General features: G+C 59.3%; 1 protein-coding gene across 6 annotated transcripts in view; it reads left to right on the top strand.

The window, feature by feature from the left end:
- Nucleotides 1–19,382, top strand: part of NCAN (neurocan) — an 83,645-nt gene extending 64,263 nt beyond the window's left edge. The window contains exons 10-16 of one of the 6 annotated variants that reach the window (XM_065578691.1): nt 6,284–6,397; nt 7,962–8,120; nt 11,421–11,503; nt 12,862–13,006; nt 15,465–15,647; nt 16,450–16,587; nt 19,273–19,382. In XM_065578691.1, coding sequence (XP_065434763.1) covers nt 6,284–6,397; nt 7,962–8,120; nt 11,421–11,503; nt 12,862–13,006; nt 15,465–15,647; nt 16,450–16,587; nt 19,273–19,316 — 866 coding nt within the window. In that variant the 3' untranslated portion in view covers nt 19,317–19,382. Of the gene's footprint in view, nt 1–6,283; nt 6,398–7,961; nt 8,121–11,420; nt 11,504–12,861; nt 13,007–15,464; nt 15,648–16,445; nt 19,197–19,272 lie in introns of those variants that run through there. The other 5 variants (XM_065578695.1, XM_065578692.1, XM_065578694.1 and 2 more) reach the window with 5 other exon arrangements.
- Nucleotides 19,383–20,058: the final 676 nt, after the last annotated feature.

Here is a 20,058-nt window from a genome sequence, read left to right as displayed (position 1 = left end):
ACCCCCATACCTCTGGGGCTCCAACTGGGCTGTGGTCTTCTCCCAGCGCTCCAGTCTGGAGGTCTGTGCTTTGGGCTCTCTTGGTTTAGAGCCGCCCTTTTAACCTTGGTCACCCTCCGGAAAGGATCCTTTATGCTGGGCAAGGGTCCTAAAGCTGTTTTCCCCTTGTCCCAGGCCTTCCTCCCCCTCTGACAGGGTCACAGGATCCGCAGTACTGTCGGACAGTAACAAAGACCCCAGGCCAGTAAAAGCTCCGTAGCAGCCTCTGCTGGGTATGCCAGGTTCCCTGGTGCCCTGAGAGGGGAATATCATGGGCCCGGCACAGCAGCTGGCGGCGATACTTCTGGGGTACCACCAGCTGCCTCCTGATCCCCCCTGACTCCATTTTCCCTGGGGGAGCCCATTCTCGGTACAGGAACCCCTTCTCCCACAGGAATCTTTTCCGGCCACCTCGTCCCATGGTCTGTACCGCATTGAGGTCGGCCAGGTCCCTTATCTTCCGCAAGGAGGGATCTCTCTGTAACTCGGCCTGGAACTCAGCAGCTGGGACGGGGATGGCCACCTGCTCTTTCTCGCCCGCTGGGTCCGAAGCTGCAGCCTCCCTGAGCCGCGTCCCTGGGCGTTCCCTCCCCACCAGGTTAGGGTCCTGCGCCTCAGGCAAGGCACCCCCCCCAAGGCCAGGGCGCAGGGCCCCTCGCCGGCTCTGACTGCGGGTCACAACCAGTGCCTTTTGGGGGTTGCCTGGCCAGTTCTCCAGGTCCCCCCCCATCAATACCTCAGTGGGCAAATACGGGTGTACCCCCACATCCTTGGGGCCCTCCTTGGCCCCCCACTTCAGGTGTACCCTTGCCACGGGCACTTTGACTGGTGTTCCGCCCACCCCCGTCAGGGTCAGGTAGGAGTTGGGCACCACCTGATCTGGGGCCACCACCTCGGGCCGGGCCAGCGTCACCTCTGCGCCCGTATCCCAGTATCCATTGACCTTCCTCCCATCCACCTCCAGGGGAACAAGGTACTCTCTCCGGAGGGACAGCCCCGCGCCCACCGTATAAACCAAAAACTCTGAGTCTGGGGCATCCAGCCCCCTAGAGGAGCTGGCCTGGGGCCCTTCTCTCTCTTGAGCAGTTGATAAGCTGCCAGCCCCTCTTGCGTGAGAGGCCTGCCCCTCGTCCGTCTGGGCCTCTACCAAGTTAACCCTATGCGGGTTCGGTCTGCTCAGTCTGTCCTTGAGCTTGGGGCACTGGGCCCGAACGTGGCCTCTTCGGCCGCAGTAATAGCAGCTCATGTCCCGTGGGTCCCCTCGAGCCGGTCGGTTGTCCCTGACGCTGGGCATTCCCCGTGGGAGGGGATTCCCCATATTCCCTCTTTGGGAGGTCCCAGGGTGACTCTCTCTCTGCATCACGGCGGGCCTGTTCCTTTGGGGCTCCTCCCTGCCACCCCCTGACCGGCTCTTTACAAACTCATCAGCCAGCTGCCCGGCGTGTCGCGGGTTCTCTGGCTTTCTGTCCACCAACCACAGCCTCAGGTCGGATGGGCACCGCTCATACAGTTGCTCCAGTACCAGCAGTTTAATCAGGTCCTCCTTCGTCTGGGCCCCACCAGCCCACTTGCTGGCGTATCTTTCCATGCGGACGGCTAGTTGCAGATATGAGATCTCAGGGGTTTTATCTTGACTCCGGAACCTTCCCCGGTACATCTCAGGAGTCAGCCCAAACTCACGTAGCAGGGCCTTTTTGAATAGTTCGTAGTCCCCTTTCTCTGCCTCTCCCAGTTGGCGGTACAATGCCACGGATTTGGGGTCCAGTAAGGGGGTAAGGACCCGGAGTCTGTCCGCGGGATCAACCCGGTGCAGTTCGCAGGCCGTCTCAAAGGCCTCCAGGAAGTCATCCATGTCCTCCCCCTCCTTGTATGGGGCCATGATGCACTTATCAAAGCTCCGTGCAGTCCTGGGTCCCCCCTCACTCACCGCAGCCGGGGGTTCGCTGCCCTTCAATCTCGCCAGTTCCAGGTCATGCTGACGCTGTCTCTCATTCTCCTGTCTCTGTCTCTCATTCTCCTCCCGTTCCTGCTGACGCTGTCTCTCTTCACGCTGATGCTGTCTCTCTTTCTCCTCCCGTTCATGCTGTCTCTGTCGTTCACGATCCTCCAGCTCTCTCAGTTTTAGCTCTTTCTCCCATTCCAGCCAATTCCGCTCCCCGGATGCCGAACGTCGCCGGGAGGATCCTCTGCTGGCCGGCGAGCTTCGCCGGGAGGGTCCCCTGCTGGCCGGGGGGGCCACGGCGCCTTCGGTATTTGCTGGGCTCCTCCCCACCCTTCCCCTAGGCATAGGAAGGAGGGGTCTCGGGAAGCCCTCAGCAGCCGGCTGACCACTCCCAGCTGGGACAGACACTGGTGCCTGCGCTGCATTTGCCAGGCTGCTTCCCTGAGACACAGGGATCGGTTCATTCGCGCGATCTTCCGCCTCCAGCTGGGCAATGAGCTGTGCTTTGGTGAACCTCCCAATGCGCAGCCGCCTCTGCTTGCACAGCTCCACCAGGTCGCTCTTAAGCCGCTTGGCATACATCTTCCTGCTGGCCACTCACCGGCCTGTGTGCTCACAGCTCCCCACAGTTCCCAGGGGGACCCCTAGTGTGCCAGCCCTTCTCGAGGTCACCACCTCTCTGCCAGGGTCGAGCTGCAGACTCCTCCGCCCCTGGGACCACTCGCTGCGATCCCCCCGGGGGACCCTGTTACTGCAAAAGTCCTTCTCGCTGGTCACACACTCCCAGGGGTAATAACCGTCTCTCTCCCACTCTTCAGCACGCCTGGTCCCCGTCAATCCCCCTTTGTTTTACTGCTCCCCAGTCACTTACTGCAGTAAGCGCCGTCCACGGGGTGCAGTAGATCCCACCGCTGCCACCAGTTGTCACGGAGTATTGGGGGACTCAGGGCCCTGCACCCCCGGCTTCCTGCGATTCACCATGACTCTCAGCCAGCCAGTAAAGCAGAAGGTTTATTTGGATGACAGGAATACAGTCCAAGACAGGTCTTGCAGGCACAGACAACAGGACCCCCCTCAGTTAGGTCCAGCTTGGGGTCCCAGGGCATGCCAGCCCACCCCCCTTGGGGGGTCAGAGCCATCTCTGCCTCCCAGCCATCTCTCCAGCCTCCTTCCCGCCTCCTTCCAGCACTCTGCCTTCAGCGACCCCTCCCACAGCCTTTGTTCAGTTTCCCGGGCCCCGGAGTCATCTGACCTCCAACCCCCTCCTGGGTTCTCATGTTACAAGCTCAGGTATGTTCCCTTGGGCCGGCTCCCATCCCCCGATGCAGACCATCCTAGTCACACTCCCCTGTCAGCATTCCCACACCCCAGCAAGAACAGTCCCAGTTCGTCACACAGGGGGCAGGCCGGGCGTTGTGGGTCTGGACCGTGGCACATGGGCAGAGCAGGGGGCAGGCCGGGCGTTGTGGGTCTGGATTGTGGCACATGAGCAGAGCAGGGGGCAGGCTGGGCGTTGTGGATCTGGACCGCGGCACATGGGCAGAGCAGGGGGCAGGCCGGGCGTTGTGGGTCTGGATTGTGGCGCATGGGCAGAGCAGGGAGGCAGGCCAGGAATTGTGGGTCTGGACTGTGGCACATGGGCAGAGCAGGGGGCAGGCTGGGCGTTGTGGGCCTGGATTGTGGCACATGAGCAGAGCAGGGGGCAGGCCGGGCGTTGTGGGTCTGGATTGTGGCGCATGGGCAGAGCAGGGGGGCAGGCTGGGCATTGTGGGTCTGGACCTTGGCACATGGGCAGAGCAGGTCTGGACTGAGGGCCATCAGCAGCGAGCCGTGCACTGTTTGCTGCTTGTCTTTCACTTCCATCCGCACTGAACCCCTCGCCCAGAACCGCCAGTCGCTCAGGAGATGGTGGCCTGTGTGTCCCATCCCGGTGGCCTTTGGTCTCGCCGAGAGGGGACTGCAGAGCGCTGTGGGGGTGCTGGGGTCACCCAGGGATTCTGCTTCTTCGTGGGCTGCTGCCCTTTGCCATCTCTGGCGCCCACTCCTATCCCAAACCCGCTCCCACCCCCCCTTGCCCACGTGACCAGACTGGGGAGGGCCAGGACCAGCGGTAATAACAGCCCGGGGCCTGCCCCCGAAGTCCCTCTCTTGTGTCTGTGATTTGGCCATGGTCGGGATGAGGCCGCTGAGCTAGCCCCAGTCGATATTAACGCGGGGTAGCAGGGGGGGCGCATGTCCCAGCTGCTGAGCTGCTCCACGGAGACCATCAGCCCGTCTGATATCCTCTGGGTTTAATTTCTTACTTAGGATGCAGCCAGCTGTGCCCTTTCCCTGCCTGAAAGAGCCAGCGTCAGCTCAATCCTCTCCCATCAATCATTTCGCTAGCCCCGCTCCTGGCTCCTAGTTGTCTGTTTATCTCCATCCCTAGATCACAGTGGGTTTATCCATCCATCCATCTCCAGCCCTAGATCCTGGTCTGTCGCTCTCTCTCTCTCCGTGGTTTCTCTAAGGTGCCCGTCACCGTGGCGTCCAACCACCACTGGCAGCCCCAGCTCCTCAGCGCCGTCGGGAGATGGCTGCCCTCGTTTGTTGTGACGCCCGAAATTGCTAAACTGAGGCCCTGGCGTATCCCGTCCGTGGGCAGCTGAAGGCTGCGACGGGCTGAGAACTGAGCTCCCCACCCCCACACCTCATAGCCTGGCGGCACGTACGACCCGTGAGCTGCCTCGGCTGGCATCCGACTGGGCACCTTCGGGTTCCTTGCCCAGCTGCAGAGGAGGGATCTGCTGGTCCCTGGCTCAGAGTGATTCCCTCGCCCGGGCGCGTGGCTGGCTGGGTCTTGCCCACATGCTCAGGGTCTATCCGGTCGCCAGGAATGGAGTCAGGCAGGACTTTCCCCCGGGTCAGACGGGCAGGGAGCTGGGCGGGAGGTTCCACCTTCCTCTGCAGCGTGGGGTGCAGGTCATCTGAGTGGGTCTCACGTAACCATTTCCCTGCCATTGCGGGGAACGTGGGTGCTGGTTCACCTGGGTCCCTCCTGTTCTCTGCCTGTGGTACATCAGAGCCTCGTCTCCTACGGGCTGTGACACTTTGGTCTCTTGTCGGTTGTGGGGGTTAGTGTGGGGGGAGGCGGCCTGTGACATACAGCAGGTCCCTTTACATTCTGTGTCTGCCTATGACTACGGACCCCCCAGATCCTTGTTTAAAGGGGCGCATTCTCCATAAAGCAAACCCAACAGGGAGCCTCCCCCAGCATAACCCCCCACGGTGAGCTAGGAACAGATCTGCAGCTGACCAGGCCGTGCTTTCTCTGGGGTGGCCAGGGCGCTGGAGGGCTGGGAGTAGGAGTCAGTGGGGGTTGATTGGTTGGTTTGTTCCTAAAGCCCCTGATACCGATGTATCAGGAAGCGTCTCCAGCCAGAGCCACATCCTCCCCAGTCCTGCTGCAGGTGACATCCGGCATCCCAGGTTCCGGGGCGCCGTGGCCCTGCCTTCCATCCATCCATCCCCCAGTCCCTCGGTCCCGGAGCAGGATGGGCTATCGCAGGGCTGGCTCAGGCCAGTGGGAGAAGGGAATTCCTGCTCCCCAGCTGGCACTTGTTCAGGGAGAGCCATGTCCAAGTGCCTGGGCACGGGGACAGACTCCGGGGCCTGGGCACCATCCGCCTGGGCTGCGGGCAGGGGGGAGAATTGACGGTGGCCGCAGGAGTGTGTGTGTCACAGGGGTGGAATGGGCTGGAGAGCAGGAGGTCTCTGAGGCGGAGGGGAGGCCATTGCTGGGGGGCCCCACAGGAAGCTTGTACCCCAGGGACTGCGACCCCACCCGATGGGGCCCGACAGGTCTTTCCCAGCTCCGGTTTCCACGATGGGGGAGGGAGCTGCGGGAACCCCCCCCCAGAAATAAAGGAGGGCTGGGGCCAAGCCCCACGGGCACAGGGCCCGATCCTGGGGGCCACAGCACCAGGGGCTGTCAGCAGGACAAGCTGGCAGAGGCTGTGCTCCGTAGGACACCCTGCCTCATTAGAGCTCGTTAAAGCCCTTTTATCTCCCCAGAGAAGCTGCATCCCAGCTGCCGGCACATACCCGCCGTGGGGCAGCCCCGGGCGCCCCCAGAACCAGTTCATCCCCCAGCCAGAGCCATGGCTTTAACGCCCACGCCGTCAGCCTCGGTGTGTCAGGCAGAGCAGGCATGTGTGTGTGCATACATGTGTGTGTGTGTGTGTGTGTGTGTGTGTGTGTGCATCCCCAATGCACAGGGGGGTATCGCCGCTGGGCCCTGAGCTGCTGTGTCTCTCGTGGCAGATATTGACGACTGCCTGTCCAGCCCGTGTCAGAATGGAGGCACCTGCATCGACGAGATAAACTCCTTCGTCTGCCTCTGCCTGCCCAGCTATGGGGACAGCCTGTGCGAGAAAGGTAAGAGCCGAGGCATCCCGTGGCCCGGCCTGCAGTGTGATCCTGGGAACCGCGGCCCCTTTAGCCACACTTGAGTGGATGGAGTTACATCAGAGCCAGCCCCAGGGAGGGCAGTTCCACATCCGGTCTGGATCTGGGATCAGGATCTGGGGGTTTGCTTTGGGGCCAGCCCAAGCGGGGCTCTCTGGGGGCTGGGAACCTGGGACCTGATTGTAGATTGGCCTCAAACTGCGAAGTTTGGAGATGGGAGGAGGGGACCCAGACTCTTGCTGTCAGGTTCCATAGTGATGCGTGCAGGATAGAAAGACAGATGGACAGACGGACAGCCTGATAGAGAGGGAGAGCGAGCCAGAGAGTGATCAGGATTTGGGGAATTGGATGGTGGCGTTGGGATAGACAGACAGACCAGGATCTAGGAGGTGGATAGATAAGAATCTAGGGATGGACACAGTCAGACGGAAACGCCTGACCGAGCAGCCATGTGAAACTCACTTTCAAGCGGAGCCTTGCAGCCCGACCCAAACTCAACAGGACGCGGGTACGAGGGTCTGAGACCAGCCAGACCCCTGGAGCCAGCCCGTCTCTGATAACTCTTCCTGGCGAGGGGCCACGCGGCTCCTCCCAGGCGCTTCCCCTTGGCTGAGTGCTGGGCGGGTTGCAGCACCCCTCGCTCCACAGCATTCACAGCACGGCACAAGAGGGTTGGGTCTCAGCCCTGCCGTTCCACGGGCAGGAGGCAGCCAGGGACGGGTCGCTGATGGGGAGCCGGGAGTCCCCACCAGGCCGAGGCGTCGGTGCTGACACGGGCTCAGGAGAGCTGTTGGGTCGGTTCTGAAAATGTCTCGATGCCCTTAGGTCACGTTCAGCTCGGCTGCGCTCGGCTCGGGGCCAGGCTGGACTGAGCAGACCTCTAGTTTCAAGTGAATTTCCGGGTGATTTGGGGTTGGTCCATGTGCGATTCAGAGCTTGTGCTTCCCCGGCATCAGCCCTGCCAGCCCCAGACCAGAACTGAGGAAAGAAACCTCCCTGCAGCAACATCCCACCTGGCACCACCCACACGGCCCCTGCCTCGTCTCAGGTGCTGTCATCCTGGCTGCCAGAGACAAGGACGCTTGTAATAAGATCCTGTGAGCAGAGCCCCAGCTCTGAGGCCAGGGAATTAGCCGCCTGCTCCCCTCTGGGAGTGGGACTGTGTCCGTGGCACGCTGCAGACCATTGCGTAGCAATGGGAAACGGGGCTCTGGCTGCCTTCCCAGCTCACTCGCTCTGTGGAAAATCCACCCGCCTCTGCCGAGCGTTCATCAGACCTGGGCTCTGCTGGCAACTTCCACGCAGCAAGCGCTGGAGCTGTGCCGACGTTGGGGCTTCAGGTCACGGCTCATTTTCCCCGAGTTAGAGAGGGGGAAATCAAGTCACGGGGTGGGCCAGGGACTGGCCCAGCACCACCCAGCCAGTCAGAGCTGGGCATAGAACCCAGGACTCCTGCCCCCAATGCTCTGACCGCCGATGCTGGGGTGCTGACGGCATTTGCTAACCTGTTCCATTTCTCCCCACTTGGCGGCAGACACGGAGGGATGCGATCACGGCTGGCACAAGTTCCAGGGCCACTGCTACCGCTACTTTGCGCATCGGCGCTCCTGGGAGGATGCGGAGCGGGACTGTCGCCGGCGCGCTGGCCACCTGGCCAGCATCCACTCGCCAGAGGAGCACGGCTTCATTAACAGTAGGGAGGGTGCTTCCCTTCTCCTGTAGCTTGACGTGGGCCGGGAGGGTGGCGGGGCAGAGCCCGGGTTCTGGGGTGGTGTCCTAGTGTGGATGCGGTTACACTGGCATAAACCCTGTCCCCCCCGGATAGCTGTGTTCACGCTCAGGAGGGTTGCGCTGCTTTCATCAGATCGCTGTAGGGAAATATACAGGATCCTCTCCCAGGCGAGTTGGAGCAGCACAACTCTGTAGTGGGGCCATGTGCGGAGGGATGCAGGGCTAAGCATTGCAGAAAGCCTCCAAGGCGGGCGCCCGGCCCTCTAATCCCAGCGCTGCCGGGAGCACAAGCCTCGTGAGTAGGATTCAGAGGGCGCCGGTTCGCAGGGAATCAAAAACCGCGCCCGGTGCAATGTGGCCATTGGAATTTTGAGGAAATGGTTCTAGTCGTGCGTGGAAACCTCAGACTGATTCCCAAGGCCAGAAGGGACCAGTCTGACCAGTCTAATCTGGACTGGGACTTAGGAGACCTAGAGTCACCTCCTGGCTCTGCCACTGCCCTGCTGGGTGACCTTGGGCAAATCACATGGCTGCTCCGTGCCTCGGTTTCCCCATCTGTCAAATGGGGATAAGAATCCTGACCTCTTTGTAAAGCGCACTGGGATCTGCTGCTGAAAGCGCTGCAGACGAGCGGGGTTTTGTGATGATCTAGCTCGGCCTCCTGCAAAGCACAGACCAGAGAATCTCACTCTTCCATGAGCTGAAGAACATGTGGCTGAGACGCCCACTCTTGATGTAAAGCCTCCAAATGATGGAGAATTTACCACCTCCCCTGCGGAACTGTTCCCATGGTTAATTACCCTTGCTGGTAAAATGCGCCTCTGATCTCCAGTCTGACTTCAGCTCCCAGCCCTTGCATCATGTCCTGCTTTTGTCTGTGAAATGAAAGCACTCCCTTCTCTCAAGAGCTTCTCCCTTTTGAATGGGGAATACTCCGAAATGCACATTTTCCTGCCCACCGAGGGTGGGTTACACAGCCAGATGCGGGAGGGGGCACTGGAATTAGGGGTGCTGGGGGCACGGCAGCACCCCCGGCTTGAAGTGGTTTCCATCATATACAGGGTTTACAGTTTGGTTCAGTGACTCTCCCCCCCACACACATTGTTCCAGTGCCACTGGTTATATGATGCCACAATATGGCATCGCACAACGTGCCTTATGAACTACCGTCCCTGCTGCCATGGCGTGAAATAATGGACAGAACAAGGCAGGTGATATAAAAATGGGGAGAAAAAAAAGAAATTCTGAAGCAAAACGTTTGTTTTGAAACAAAATTTGGGAATTTTTCTGACACAAAACCTTGCCAGTGGGACGCCTCGGGGGAGATTTCCGACCCACTCGGGTTTGCTCTGATTCTCCAAGTGCTGACATCTCCGTGTTCGGACCCGCTCTGGCTGGGAGAGGCCTTCCTCTGCCGGGCGTTCATTGGGCCAAGAGCCAAAGCACTGCGGTGGGGGCCTGGCCGGCTCGGGGGCTCGTCATGGAAACGGAGCATCCCGCCTGTTGCTGGGGGGCCGGGGGGAAGTGGCATGGGGCAGCATGGCCCGGATTTGTTGCTCTCTGATGGGTGGCTCAGGGCTCTGTGTGGAGTGAGTTTGCTGGGCCTCAGGGTACACACACCATAAAGCCTTCGTCCCCATTGGCACCAATTGTGCCACCTCAGTGCCCTGCTCCCCCCTAGAGGGGGTCCCGCTGGGTCCGGCACATGGGCACGGGGCTGCCCCATTGCCTGCGCCTGCAGCTAAACAGAAGACTTCGTTCTCCAATGGCTTCAATCCAGCCTCATGCACAAACCATTTTGGCTTGGCCAAGCTCCTGTTGCCTCTTCCTCCGCTCAGCCCCTCCCCTGCACACACGCCTGCCGCAGGTCTCGGCAGGCCCCAGCTCTCTTCCAGCCCTGAGCTGAGCTGGCGCCCATCCAACCTCTTCCCCACGCCCAGTGCACCTGCCAGCCGAGAGCCCAGATTCAAATAACCATCCGCGGAGCCGTCCCTGCGCCGCTTCGCAGGCAGGGGCGTCTGTTCAAAGCTTCTTATGGAGCGGGTGCTGCAGAGGGGACCCGGCCACGCTGGGAAATGAAGGTTGGACTCTATTTTTTCTTCTTTGCTCAGTCTCTGCTCTGCCTTTTCCATTCACCGCTGTGCAATCGGGAAAGGCCTGCGCGCGGCATGGGCTGCCCAGTGACCTTCCTGCTGCTAGGAATTGGCTGGTCTCACATCCTGCTAGGTGCTGAGCTGAGCACCGGCGCCAGTGGGAATTCAGGGCACTCAGCCCCTCTTACGAGGCGCTTGGTTTCTTGCAGGATTGGCCCCACTATGAACAGATGACCCTGAACAACAAAACCAGTTCCAAGTCTCTCTCTCGGGTCTTGTACAGCCCCATTGCCGGGGGAGGTGAAGGGCTCCGTAGTATCTGAGCACCGACAGTGCAGGTCAGGTCTCTGGCCGCTGATTCTTCCTCAGCCCAACAAAACCTGCATGAGGGACCCCCTGCCCATGGGCAGCGCCCCGTCTCCAACAGCCACTGCAAAGGAGCCAGTGGGAGGATGGGAGTTGTTGTGGGGAGGGATGACAAAGAGGGAGCCAGGACCCCGGGGCTCTATTCCCAGCCCTGCCACTGACGTCTCAATTAGTGCCAGCAGCGCTGGTGTTTCCTGGGGCGTGGGACCTGGGCAGAGCCCCACCAAAACTCAGTCCACATCAGGCCATCAGGACTCCTGGGTTTTATCCCAAGCTCTGGTGTTAGACCTGAGAGCTGGAGGTCAGGACTCCTGGGTTCTATTCCCAGCTCTATCACTGGACTCAGTGTGTGACATTGGGCCAGTCACAGCCCTGCTCTGTGCCTCAGTTTCCCCATTTGTAAAATGACACTTACACAATTTTTGAAAGTGCATTGAGGTCTACGGATGAAAAGCCACAGACCCATCCAGCAGAAGTGCCCCAGGTAGACTCTGGGTGCAGTTGGTAAATCAATAGGTAAATATCACCCATCACGGAAATGCAGCCATCACTGGGGTGGAGCATGACACACTAGCTGTCTAGTATTACACAGCTTAGCACAGGAAGAGAAGCAGAGCTCGGTGCCAGGTTCTAGTGCCCTGGAATGTACCATCCAGTAGCATTTAATGTGATCCCTGCCAAGAACAGTGATCAGCTCTAGCAAGTGCTTTCCTGGTTGTGTTGCACAGCTGCTCCCTATGCAATGACTTGGGCTCCAGTCCCTCTGAGACAGTCACGTGTGTCTCTTGTGTGACTCTTCCCAGGCTTTGGGCACGAGAACACCTGGATCGGGCTCAATGACCGGATTGTGGAGCAGGATTTCCAGTGGACGGATAACACAGGCCTGGTGAGTTTGAAGCACCTCTGGCAGGGAGCACCTTGGCTCAGGGACCCTTCGCTGCCCCAGGCCCCAGCATGGCATTGTCCTGTTCGATCCAGTCCTGGCCCAAGGGATCGGGGTTATAAAATGCCCGTTGGCCACTTGGGCCCTGCTTGGGAACGTGCACATAGACTCATAGACTTTAAGGTCAGAAGGGACCATTATGACCATCTAGTCTGACCTCCTGCACAATGCAGGCCACAGAATCTCACCCACCCACTCCTGTAACAAACCCCTAACCTATGTCTGAGTTATTGAAGTCCTCAAATCGTGGTTTAAAGACCTCAAGGTGCAGAGAATCCTCCAGCAAGTGACCCGTGCCCCACGCTGCAGAGGAAGGCGAAAAACCTCCAGGGCCTCTGCCAATCTGCCCTGGAGGAAAATTCCTTCCCGACCCCAAATATGGCAATCAGTTAAACCCTGAGCATGTGGGCAAGACTCACCAGCCTGACACCCAGGAAAGAATCCTCTGTAGTAACTCAGATCCCACCCATCTAACATCCCATCACAGACCATTGGGCATATTTACTGTAAAGGGGACTGGTGAGGTAGGGGGGAGAGCGTGCAAGGCAGTGCATGCCGGGAATCACGGGGGGGTGAGTGTGAATGTGTGCGCATCTGAGGAATATGGAAGAGAAAGAGGGAGGGGACTGGGAGGTTTCAGAGTGCGTGGCGGGTTCAGTGTGCATGAGTGTGCACACGTGTGCCAATGTGTGCAAGTGTGAGTGTGCACATGAATGTGTGTGTGTGTGTGTGTGTCACTGTGTAAGCATGGGTGTGCACACAGGTGTGAGAGTGCATGAGTGTGTGCTAACCTGTGATTGTGTGTGGGTGTCTGTGCAAGACAGCACGTGTGAGCGTGTGACCGCGGGCCTGGCCTCTCCCCTCCACCCCCAGAGACCCCGCTCTGGCCCAGCCAGGCGAGCCGCTGCCTCTGGCTCACAGGGGCATCACCTTGAGTTTGGGCAGGGGGGATACAACCCAGCCGAACCACGGGGGGAGAGGCGGGGCGGGGCGGGGCGAACAGCCCCGAGCAGCGGGATGCCTAAGACAGCTCTCGGTGCAGGACACCACATGGTGAGTCTGGCCAGCAGCTGGCTCAACCCCCCCCTGATTTCTGGGAGACCCCCTGGAATAAACCATCACTAGTGTAAATGGAGGGGGGCCCGGCCAGGGCTTGGGGCAGCCTCTGCCCTGCTCCAAGGGACTCCCACCCTGGCTGCTGCCCCCGCTTTGCCCTGCGGAGGGCGGTGCGGAGGGTCCCTGCAGGGCAGAGGGGCGGGGACGCAGGCAGGGGGTGTGATTGCCACTGTCTTTCCCACCAGCAATACGAGAACTGGCGGGAGAACCAGCCCGACAACTTCTTCGCGGGCGGCGAGGACTGCGTGGTGCTGGTGTCCCACGAGATCGGCAAGTGGAACGACGTCCCCTGCAACTACAACCTGCCCTACATCTGCAAGAAAGGCACCGGTAACCCCACCACAGCCCCCTCGCCCACGGGGCCCCCCCGAGCCCCCTCCTGCCTTCCCACCCCCAGACTCCCCCAGCTGCTGCTGGCTGGGAGCAGGAGGGGAGGCAGCTCCTCCTGGCAAGTGACCAGGGTCAGCCTCTGATTGGCTGAATGGGAAAGAGGGGTGGGGCTAATGGAACTATAAATTGGCTTGGTTTGTAACTGGTGAGCCAGTGGGAGTGAGTGAGGGAGTGGGTGGGTGGTGGGCTGGCTGGCTGCAAAAGTCAGCAGCTCCCGTTGAGAACAATGAGAAGTCCCTTCTCCCCTCCCCCACTGAGAACAATGCAGAATTAAATTAACCCCGTCCTAGCGAGCTCCAGCAGTAGCCCTTGGCTGTGGCTTCCTTCAGGGCACAGTCTGACTCCGGGCTGAGATGGGCCCTGTTGAAACAGAGGGGTGACTTCCAGGCACCCTGACCCCACAGCAGGGGGGTGCAGGCAGGGAGCCAAAGAGGTCAGTGCTGCAGGGTGGGGCAGCCCAGGGACTCTAGCTGATGAGGTCGGCTTAGAAGTGCGGTGCTTTTCCAACTCTCACTGTTCACTGAGAAACTCGCGATACTTAGTGGTTTTCTTCAAGCCCCAGCTCCTGGAGTCATGTGAGAATCTCGGGTTTCTTTTCTTTTCTAAAGTGACATGTTAGCCCTCTCAGCTGCAGAGAAGAGCAGGAAAATAGGGCTCCAAAAGTCTCAGATCTCAGGAGGCAAATGAAAAAGAACCTGATTTTTAAGCCAACCTCCTGATTTGGGGGACGGGTCATGAATTTTGAGGGCCTGTCAGTGCCAGCCCTGCTGCATTCAATCTAATCCCCCTCAGAGGAGAGTTTTGCTGTTTGCCAGCCAGACCCATTTTATGGCTGTAAATCCAGCGCTCCCCCTCCCCGGATAGAGATTTCTGCATGGATTCGTGCTGCCTCTCAGTGGAAGGAGGCAAATCAGATGCGGGCTAGACGGTAAAGAAAGCACCCAAGTCACAGGCGACTTTCCCCTCCTCGTTCCCTTTTGCTGCCCATTTCGCCCCTCGACAAAGGAAATCCAAAGAACCTCGCTTAATCTCGGTTTTTCTACTGCTTAATTCTTCCCCCTCTGCTTTAATTTGCTTAATAGGCCACCATTAAAACTATTAAGTTCTCATTCCTTATCTTGAAAGTTATATTAACCTCCAGCTGTTCCCGCCGAGCCAGAGAAAGACGCTCCAAAATCCCAGCCACCGTATGTAATGATATATCTGTCCCGATAAGGCCATTAATTAAATATGTAAATCCTCCGCAACACCTTGGCGCAAATCTGTCAAAGGAGCCCTCTCCATAGATTGGATTTATACAGCAGCCGCCGGCAGCTTCCTGAACCGTTCTGTATTATATAAGCAGTGCGGTGGAACTGCCGGGCAGAGCGGGAGACAACGGCCGTATTTCACAGGGAGCCTGATAGAATGGAGGAAGCAGGAAGGCTCTGAACAGGCGTTTAAGGACAGGACAGGGTGACTGGGCAGATGCTGGGTAGATGCGCCCAGGTTCTGCTCCATCTTCCTCCTTGGGCTCTGCCACAGTTACACCTTCCTCTGAAGGCATCTGGTCTCGTGCACTGCGGGAGGCACGCTACTGGACCACGTGGGCCCCTTGGCTGCTGTAGGGGGGCAGGGCCTGGGTTATTCTGCCAGCTGTTCAGGGACCAGTGCTCAGGGCCCTGTGCTGGGTTTTAGTCCCTGCCCCGCCATGGGCTCCGTGGGTGAGTCACTTAGCGTTGGATTTGTCAAGGTACTGAAACCAATGGGAGTTAGGCACCTAGTGGGGTTTTCAGAAGAATCTATCTGCATCTTTAGGCACTTAAATACATTGAATGGTCCGGCTCTAGGCCTGTCTGGGCCTCAGTTCCCCATCTGTACAATGGGAATAATAGCCCAGCCCTGCCCTGGGAGGTGCTGTGAGCATTGCATTGTGAGGAGCTCAGATACTGCACAGAAAATAGGGTTTATCCCACCAGCACCATTGGGTCCCACTGACTGGCAGCCTCAGTGAAACCCCTGCACTCCTAGCCCTGGGCTCCCCACGTGCAGCTCTGCTAATGCCCCGCGGTCCCAAACCCAGCCCCACCTCTTGCTAAGTCCAGCCTCCATCCATAGCCCGGGGCAGTGGAGCTGAGAAACCTGCGAAGTGCAGTGAAGTGGGTCTGGCTGACCCTCCCCAAACTCCATGAACTTGGATGGCGGGGGGGAAAGGCAGCTCTCCAGCTGAGTCCAAAAGCTGGTTGTTTGCACCGGTGTAGGGCCTCTGGTGCCTGCGCTTTGCCCAATCAAGGGCTGTTCTGGTATCCTGCCAGCAGCCCACAGGCCATGACCCGTTTGCATCCAACGGAGAGCACCGTCCGCAGCCCCTATGCCCCGGCTCTCTTGTAACCACGCCTGCGGCTTGTCCCCTGTGCAGTGCTGTGCGGGCCGCCCCCGGCCGTGGAGAACGCCTTCCCCGTCGGCAAGCAGAAGGAGAAGTACAGTATCCACTCGACTGCCCGGTACCAGTGCGAGGATGGCTTCACCCAGAGGCACGTCCCCACCATCAAGTGCCACAGCAACGGGAAGTGGGACAGACCAAAAATCCTCTGCACAAAACGTTAGTGCCGGCTCCCCATCCCTTCCCATGGGGGCTGGGGGAGGGGGCACTTCTCTATAGACAAACCCACCGTTACTCTGGGCGCTGGAGGTAGCCGTGCTGGGGGTTCCCGAGCACAGGGCTGATCCCTCTGGCTCAGTGCCGAGCCAGCGCCCCATCACACGTGAAACACCAAGCCCCTTCCCTGGAGGGAGGAGGCATATAGCCCCAATGTCCTGGCTAGATCCCAGGGGCGTCTCTCCATGTCTACCCTGCCCTGCGCTCTCAAATGGAGAATGCTGAGCAGCTGCTGCGTTCCACCCCAGAAGTGGCTGCACCGGAGGTAGCCCTCAGGCCTTGCCTTCACTGCCGATTCGGGCGCGTCCCTCCACTCAAATGAGCGTGACCGCACCGCGCACCAGCGCTGGAGCTGCGCAAAGGGGTTGGGCTAGCAGCTGCTGGGCTGCATCCGCGCACACATGCCTGGGTCAGCTCACTCCAGTTTAAAGCGCCACTTAGCCTGGACTAAAGCTGTGTGCGTGTGTGGCCGGGAGTTGGGGTGGGGCCACACTGGAGCTCTACCTCCAGCTAATACTGCAGTGAAGACGAGCCTTCGTCTGCTGGCCCGTCCCAAAGTTGCCACCTGTCGCAGTGCAGCGCCCCTCAGCCCCACCCCGCAGCACCTCCATGGGAGGGGTGGGGGTTTCCCCAGCCCTGGTCTAGGATTTGTCTCCTATCCTCGACCCCCGGGGGTGGGGGGTGTTTGTGGCTTAGCCCTGCGGTAACGTGCCTCCTCCTTCTCCTCCTTGCCTCTGTTAGCCAGAAGGTCCCACAGAACCCGGCGCCACCACCGCCGCCACCACAACCACCCGCGCCACCACCACAACTCCCGCAAGGAGCGGAGAAAACACAGGAAGCAGCTCCAGTTGGACTGGATGGAGGAAGGCAACTACTTCTAGAGGTTGGAGACGAGCAAGCACAAGTCCCCTCCCCTCCTCCCCGCCCCGGGATGAGCCGGGCACGTGTGTGTGATGGGAAAGGGCAACTTTTACTGACCCCCCCAGCCCCCCTTTTCTAAACCCCTTTGCTTTCATTCCTTAAGGACGCCCCCGTCGCCCGTGTACCTGGGGGGGTGCGTGTGTGTGCGTTTGTGTCCCTCTGTGCGTACACACGGCCTTGACCCTGCTGGTGCTCAGTCCGTCCAGGAGCCGCTCGGCACCACGCAGGGTCCAGTCGCTGGGCTCCACCCATCCGGGCTCCCTCTGAGCGCAGAGGCCAGGCCAGGCTCTCAGGACGGGTCCAGACTGTCCTAGCACGGCCGTGCAGGGCCTGATCCTCAGCTAGTGTCAACTTCAGTGGCTTTACACCGATTCACACCGGTGGGGGGACGGGGGGCTCTGGCCCGGTTTGGTATGTCTACACGGCAAAACAACCCCGCGGCAGCGAGTCTCAGAGCCCGGCCTCTGAGACTTACTGCGGGGGGGGGTGTTGTGGGAACGGAGATGTACCCGCTGTACCAGTGGAGCCGGGCGGATTCACTCCAGCTGGGATCTGGCCCGTGTTCCCAGGGAGGCAGGACAGACAGTTCCCCTCCCCATCTCTGGCTCCTTTGCTTGGGCTCCTCTTCTGGGCAAGACCCCAGTGTGACTCCTCATCCCCAATCCCACTGGCCTTCTGCAAGGGAGACTCCAGTTTTTTAATAACCAACTCCCCCTTCCTTTCCCCCCCGCCTCCCAAGTAGCAGGTCCCTATAGTCCCCTCCCTACCAGGCCCCCTCTTCCGCTCCTCCCCCAGTGGCATCTATGTTCCGTTCTCTTCCTTTCGGATCCAGTGGTTTCCTGACTGGCTAGAAGTGCAGAAGCTCAGAGCAGGACGCACGCTCACACTCACAGCACTGAAGGTTTCTCAGTATTCGAAAACGACCGTCCTTACTCAAACCAAGGGCAGTTCCCGTAGGAGCCCAGTGGCTGACGATGCTTTTCCAGCTTCGGTCTCCCCGACAGACCGGGAGAGGAAAGCAATCCCAGCCACCGACAGGTTACAACGCAGTGATCAACTCGGAATCCTTCCCCTTCCATCTGCCTTTGTTTTCTTTGCTATCTTCCTTTCCCCGGGGCAAGAGGCAACGGGTAGAAAACGCACCGTAGGAAAGCCAAGGGGGAGCAGGCGGCCCTTGAGATCCAGTATTGCTCTGGTGTTGGGACGCTTCTCAATAGAAAACAAACGGAAACCGTCCAGGGCGGGGTCTGTTCTCGCCTTTCCGTCCCTTCCCCATTGGGTCTGATAGCGTAGGCAGCAGGCGGCCCAGTTACACTTTCTTTCTGTGCTGACGGTTCTTCCTGGCTCCAGCCCCCGCCCCAGGACAGACGTACCAGGGATCCAGGGCCTGCTTTTCGTTTCCTTTGCCATTTTAAAACACTGATCTTACAAACATGTGACCTGAGCAGTCCCCTCGGGCCAGGCCCTCAGCGGAGGTAAATCAGCACTGGTGGAGCGACACCAGTTTATACCAGCTGCAGATCTGGTCCGTTGACTCCAGTGGAGCTGGGCTGATCTACACCATCTGGGGCTCTGGCCCCATTGACTTCAGCGGGGCTGCTTGTGTGAGTAAAGTTACCCCAGTGCGTAAGGGCTCGATTCTGCCACCATCACTGGAGCTGCCTGGCCGATTTCAAGGGGACTCCTCGAGCAATAGGGAACTTACCCAAGGGGTGAAGTTGAGCTGTGGACAGAGGTCGGCACAAGGACTGTGCACCGATCCAAACTGAGAGTCTCCTGTTTTGGATGGCAGCACCTGGAGTCCCCAACTGAGATTGGGCCCCTTGTGCCGGGCACTGCACAGCAGAGCTGGCCCAGCTCCACACAGCTCACAGCCTGACTAGACAAAGGGCAGAAGGCGAAGCAGAGGCCCCGAGGGGGGAAGTGACTCCCCGCAAGGCAGAGGCAGGACTAGAACCCGCCCTCCCCAGTCCTGTCCACTAGACCCCACTGCCTCTGCCTTACATCCAAACGAGCTGGACTGATTTACACCAAGGGGGGGGGGTCTGTGCCGGAGCTGGAGGTGTTATTTCCAGCTGGCCTGGCTGCACCCAATCACGCCAGTGCACTAGGAATGGAAGTGTAGCCCTGCGAGTGTTACCTAGCACCTCAGATGGGCTCACCCTCGGGCCAGCTGGGCCGTCCCGCTGCTAGCGCTGCCACGGCTCATTGCAAATGACACCTTCAGCTCCAGAGCAGTCGTAGCCTCGCACGGCCCATAGGCCTCGTGCCAGGCGTTTCGCACGGGGAGGGGGCTGAATTTCCCCCAAGGTTGACAGAATCGGTCCCAATGCCTTTGCAGGATCGAGGCCCTCCCGGTTTGTTTTGGGATGGGTTTTTTTTTTCCGTTTGTCGTCATTTATTCGGGTTGATTTGGTGTGTGCGTGTGTGCGCGTGACAACGCAGCCAGCCGCTTTCCCGTCTCTGCTGTTTGCGATGTGACCGCAGTGTCCTGTATCCCCAGCCTCCCGTGGCATCCATGACACTCTGCGTTTCTGTATTGCTGGACATTTTAATAAATTTTTTTAACAGTTAATAAGCCCCTGCAAGCCGCTTTGCCTTTTATTATGATTGTTATTATTTTTTTGCCTTCCATTTCCTTTCCCAGATGCAGTGACCCAGCTGAGACGCCTGGCTCCTGCGCTCGGCTAATGTAATGCTGGGGGGGCATCTTTCGGCAGCTAATTCCAAACGTCGCTGCTGCTGGATTGCTACCGCACATCATTATATTCTGTCATTCTTTTCCTGTCTTCCTATTTCCATTTAAATGAGCCTTAAAAAAAATTGGATTTTTTTTTTTTTTTTTTGGCTGTTCCAGCCTAAAACTCCAAAGATTTGAAATGTCTCAAGGGGCTGGAGAGAGGGCAAGATCTAGGCATGACATATTTCAGGCTAGAATTGACACTTGCTGCCGCCTTTCTTTGATGCAAGGGAAAGGTCCCACTAGCTACAAGTGCCTTGCCTGGGAGAGAAGCCACCCCACACCCCCAGGCAGATACAGCCCTGGGCTGCCCCCCACCCCAAGCCTCAGTGCAGGGGGCGTGTCTGGAGGCGGGACGGGGCATGCTAGGCTAGGCTCTGTGGAGCAGCTAACAGGCTGCCGTACATGAGAGCAGACCCTGGCCTCTGACAGCCCAGAAATGAGAGGGGGCCAGGGTGGCTCAAAGCCTCCTTCTGCACCTAGGCTGCGCCTTCTGTGCGCTGCCTCCAGGGGGCGCAGCACAGACTCTCTCCCCACAGGTGTTTGCATGTAGAAGCAGGTGGGTTCTGGGCTCTGTGGGCATCAGCCAGGGAGATTCCTTGCCCCCCATCCCAGCCTCACATCAGTCTGGGAGGGGCCGGAAGATGGCCATCGCCTGGCTCTGGACTAAGAATGAGCCGGGTCCCAGCAGGG

This window comes from Chrysemys picta, chromosome 25, assembly GCF_011386835.1.
Source record: "Chrysemys picta bellii isolate R12L10 chromosome 25, ASM1138683v2, whole genome shotgun sequence".
Classification (NCBI taxonomy): Eukaryota; Metazoa; Chordata; order Testudines; family Emydidae; genus Chrysemys; species Chrysemys picta.
This window is presented reverse-complemented; position numbering and strand designations above follow the sequence as displayed.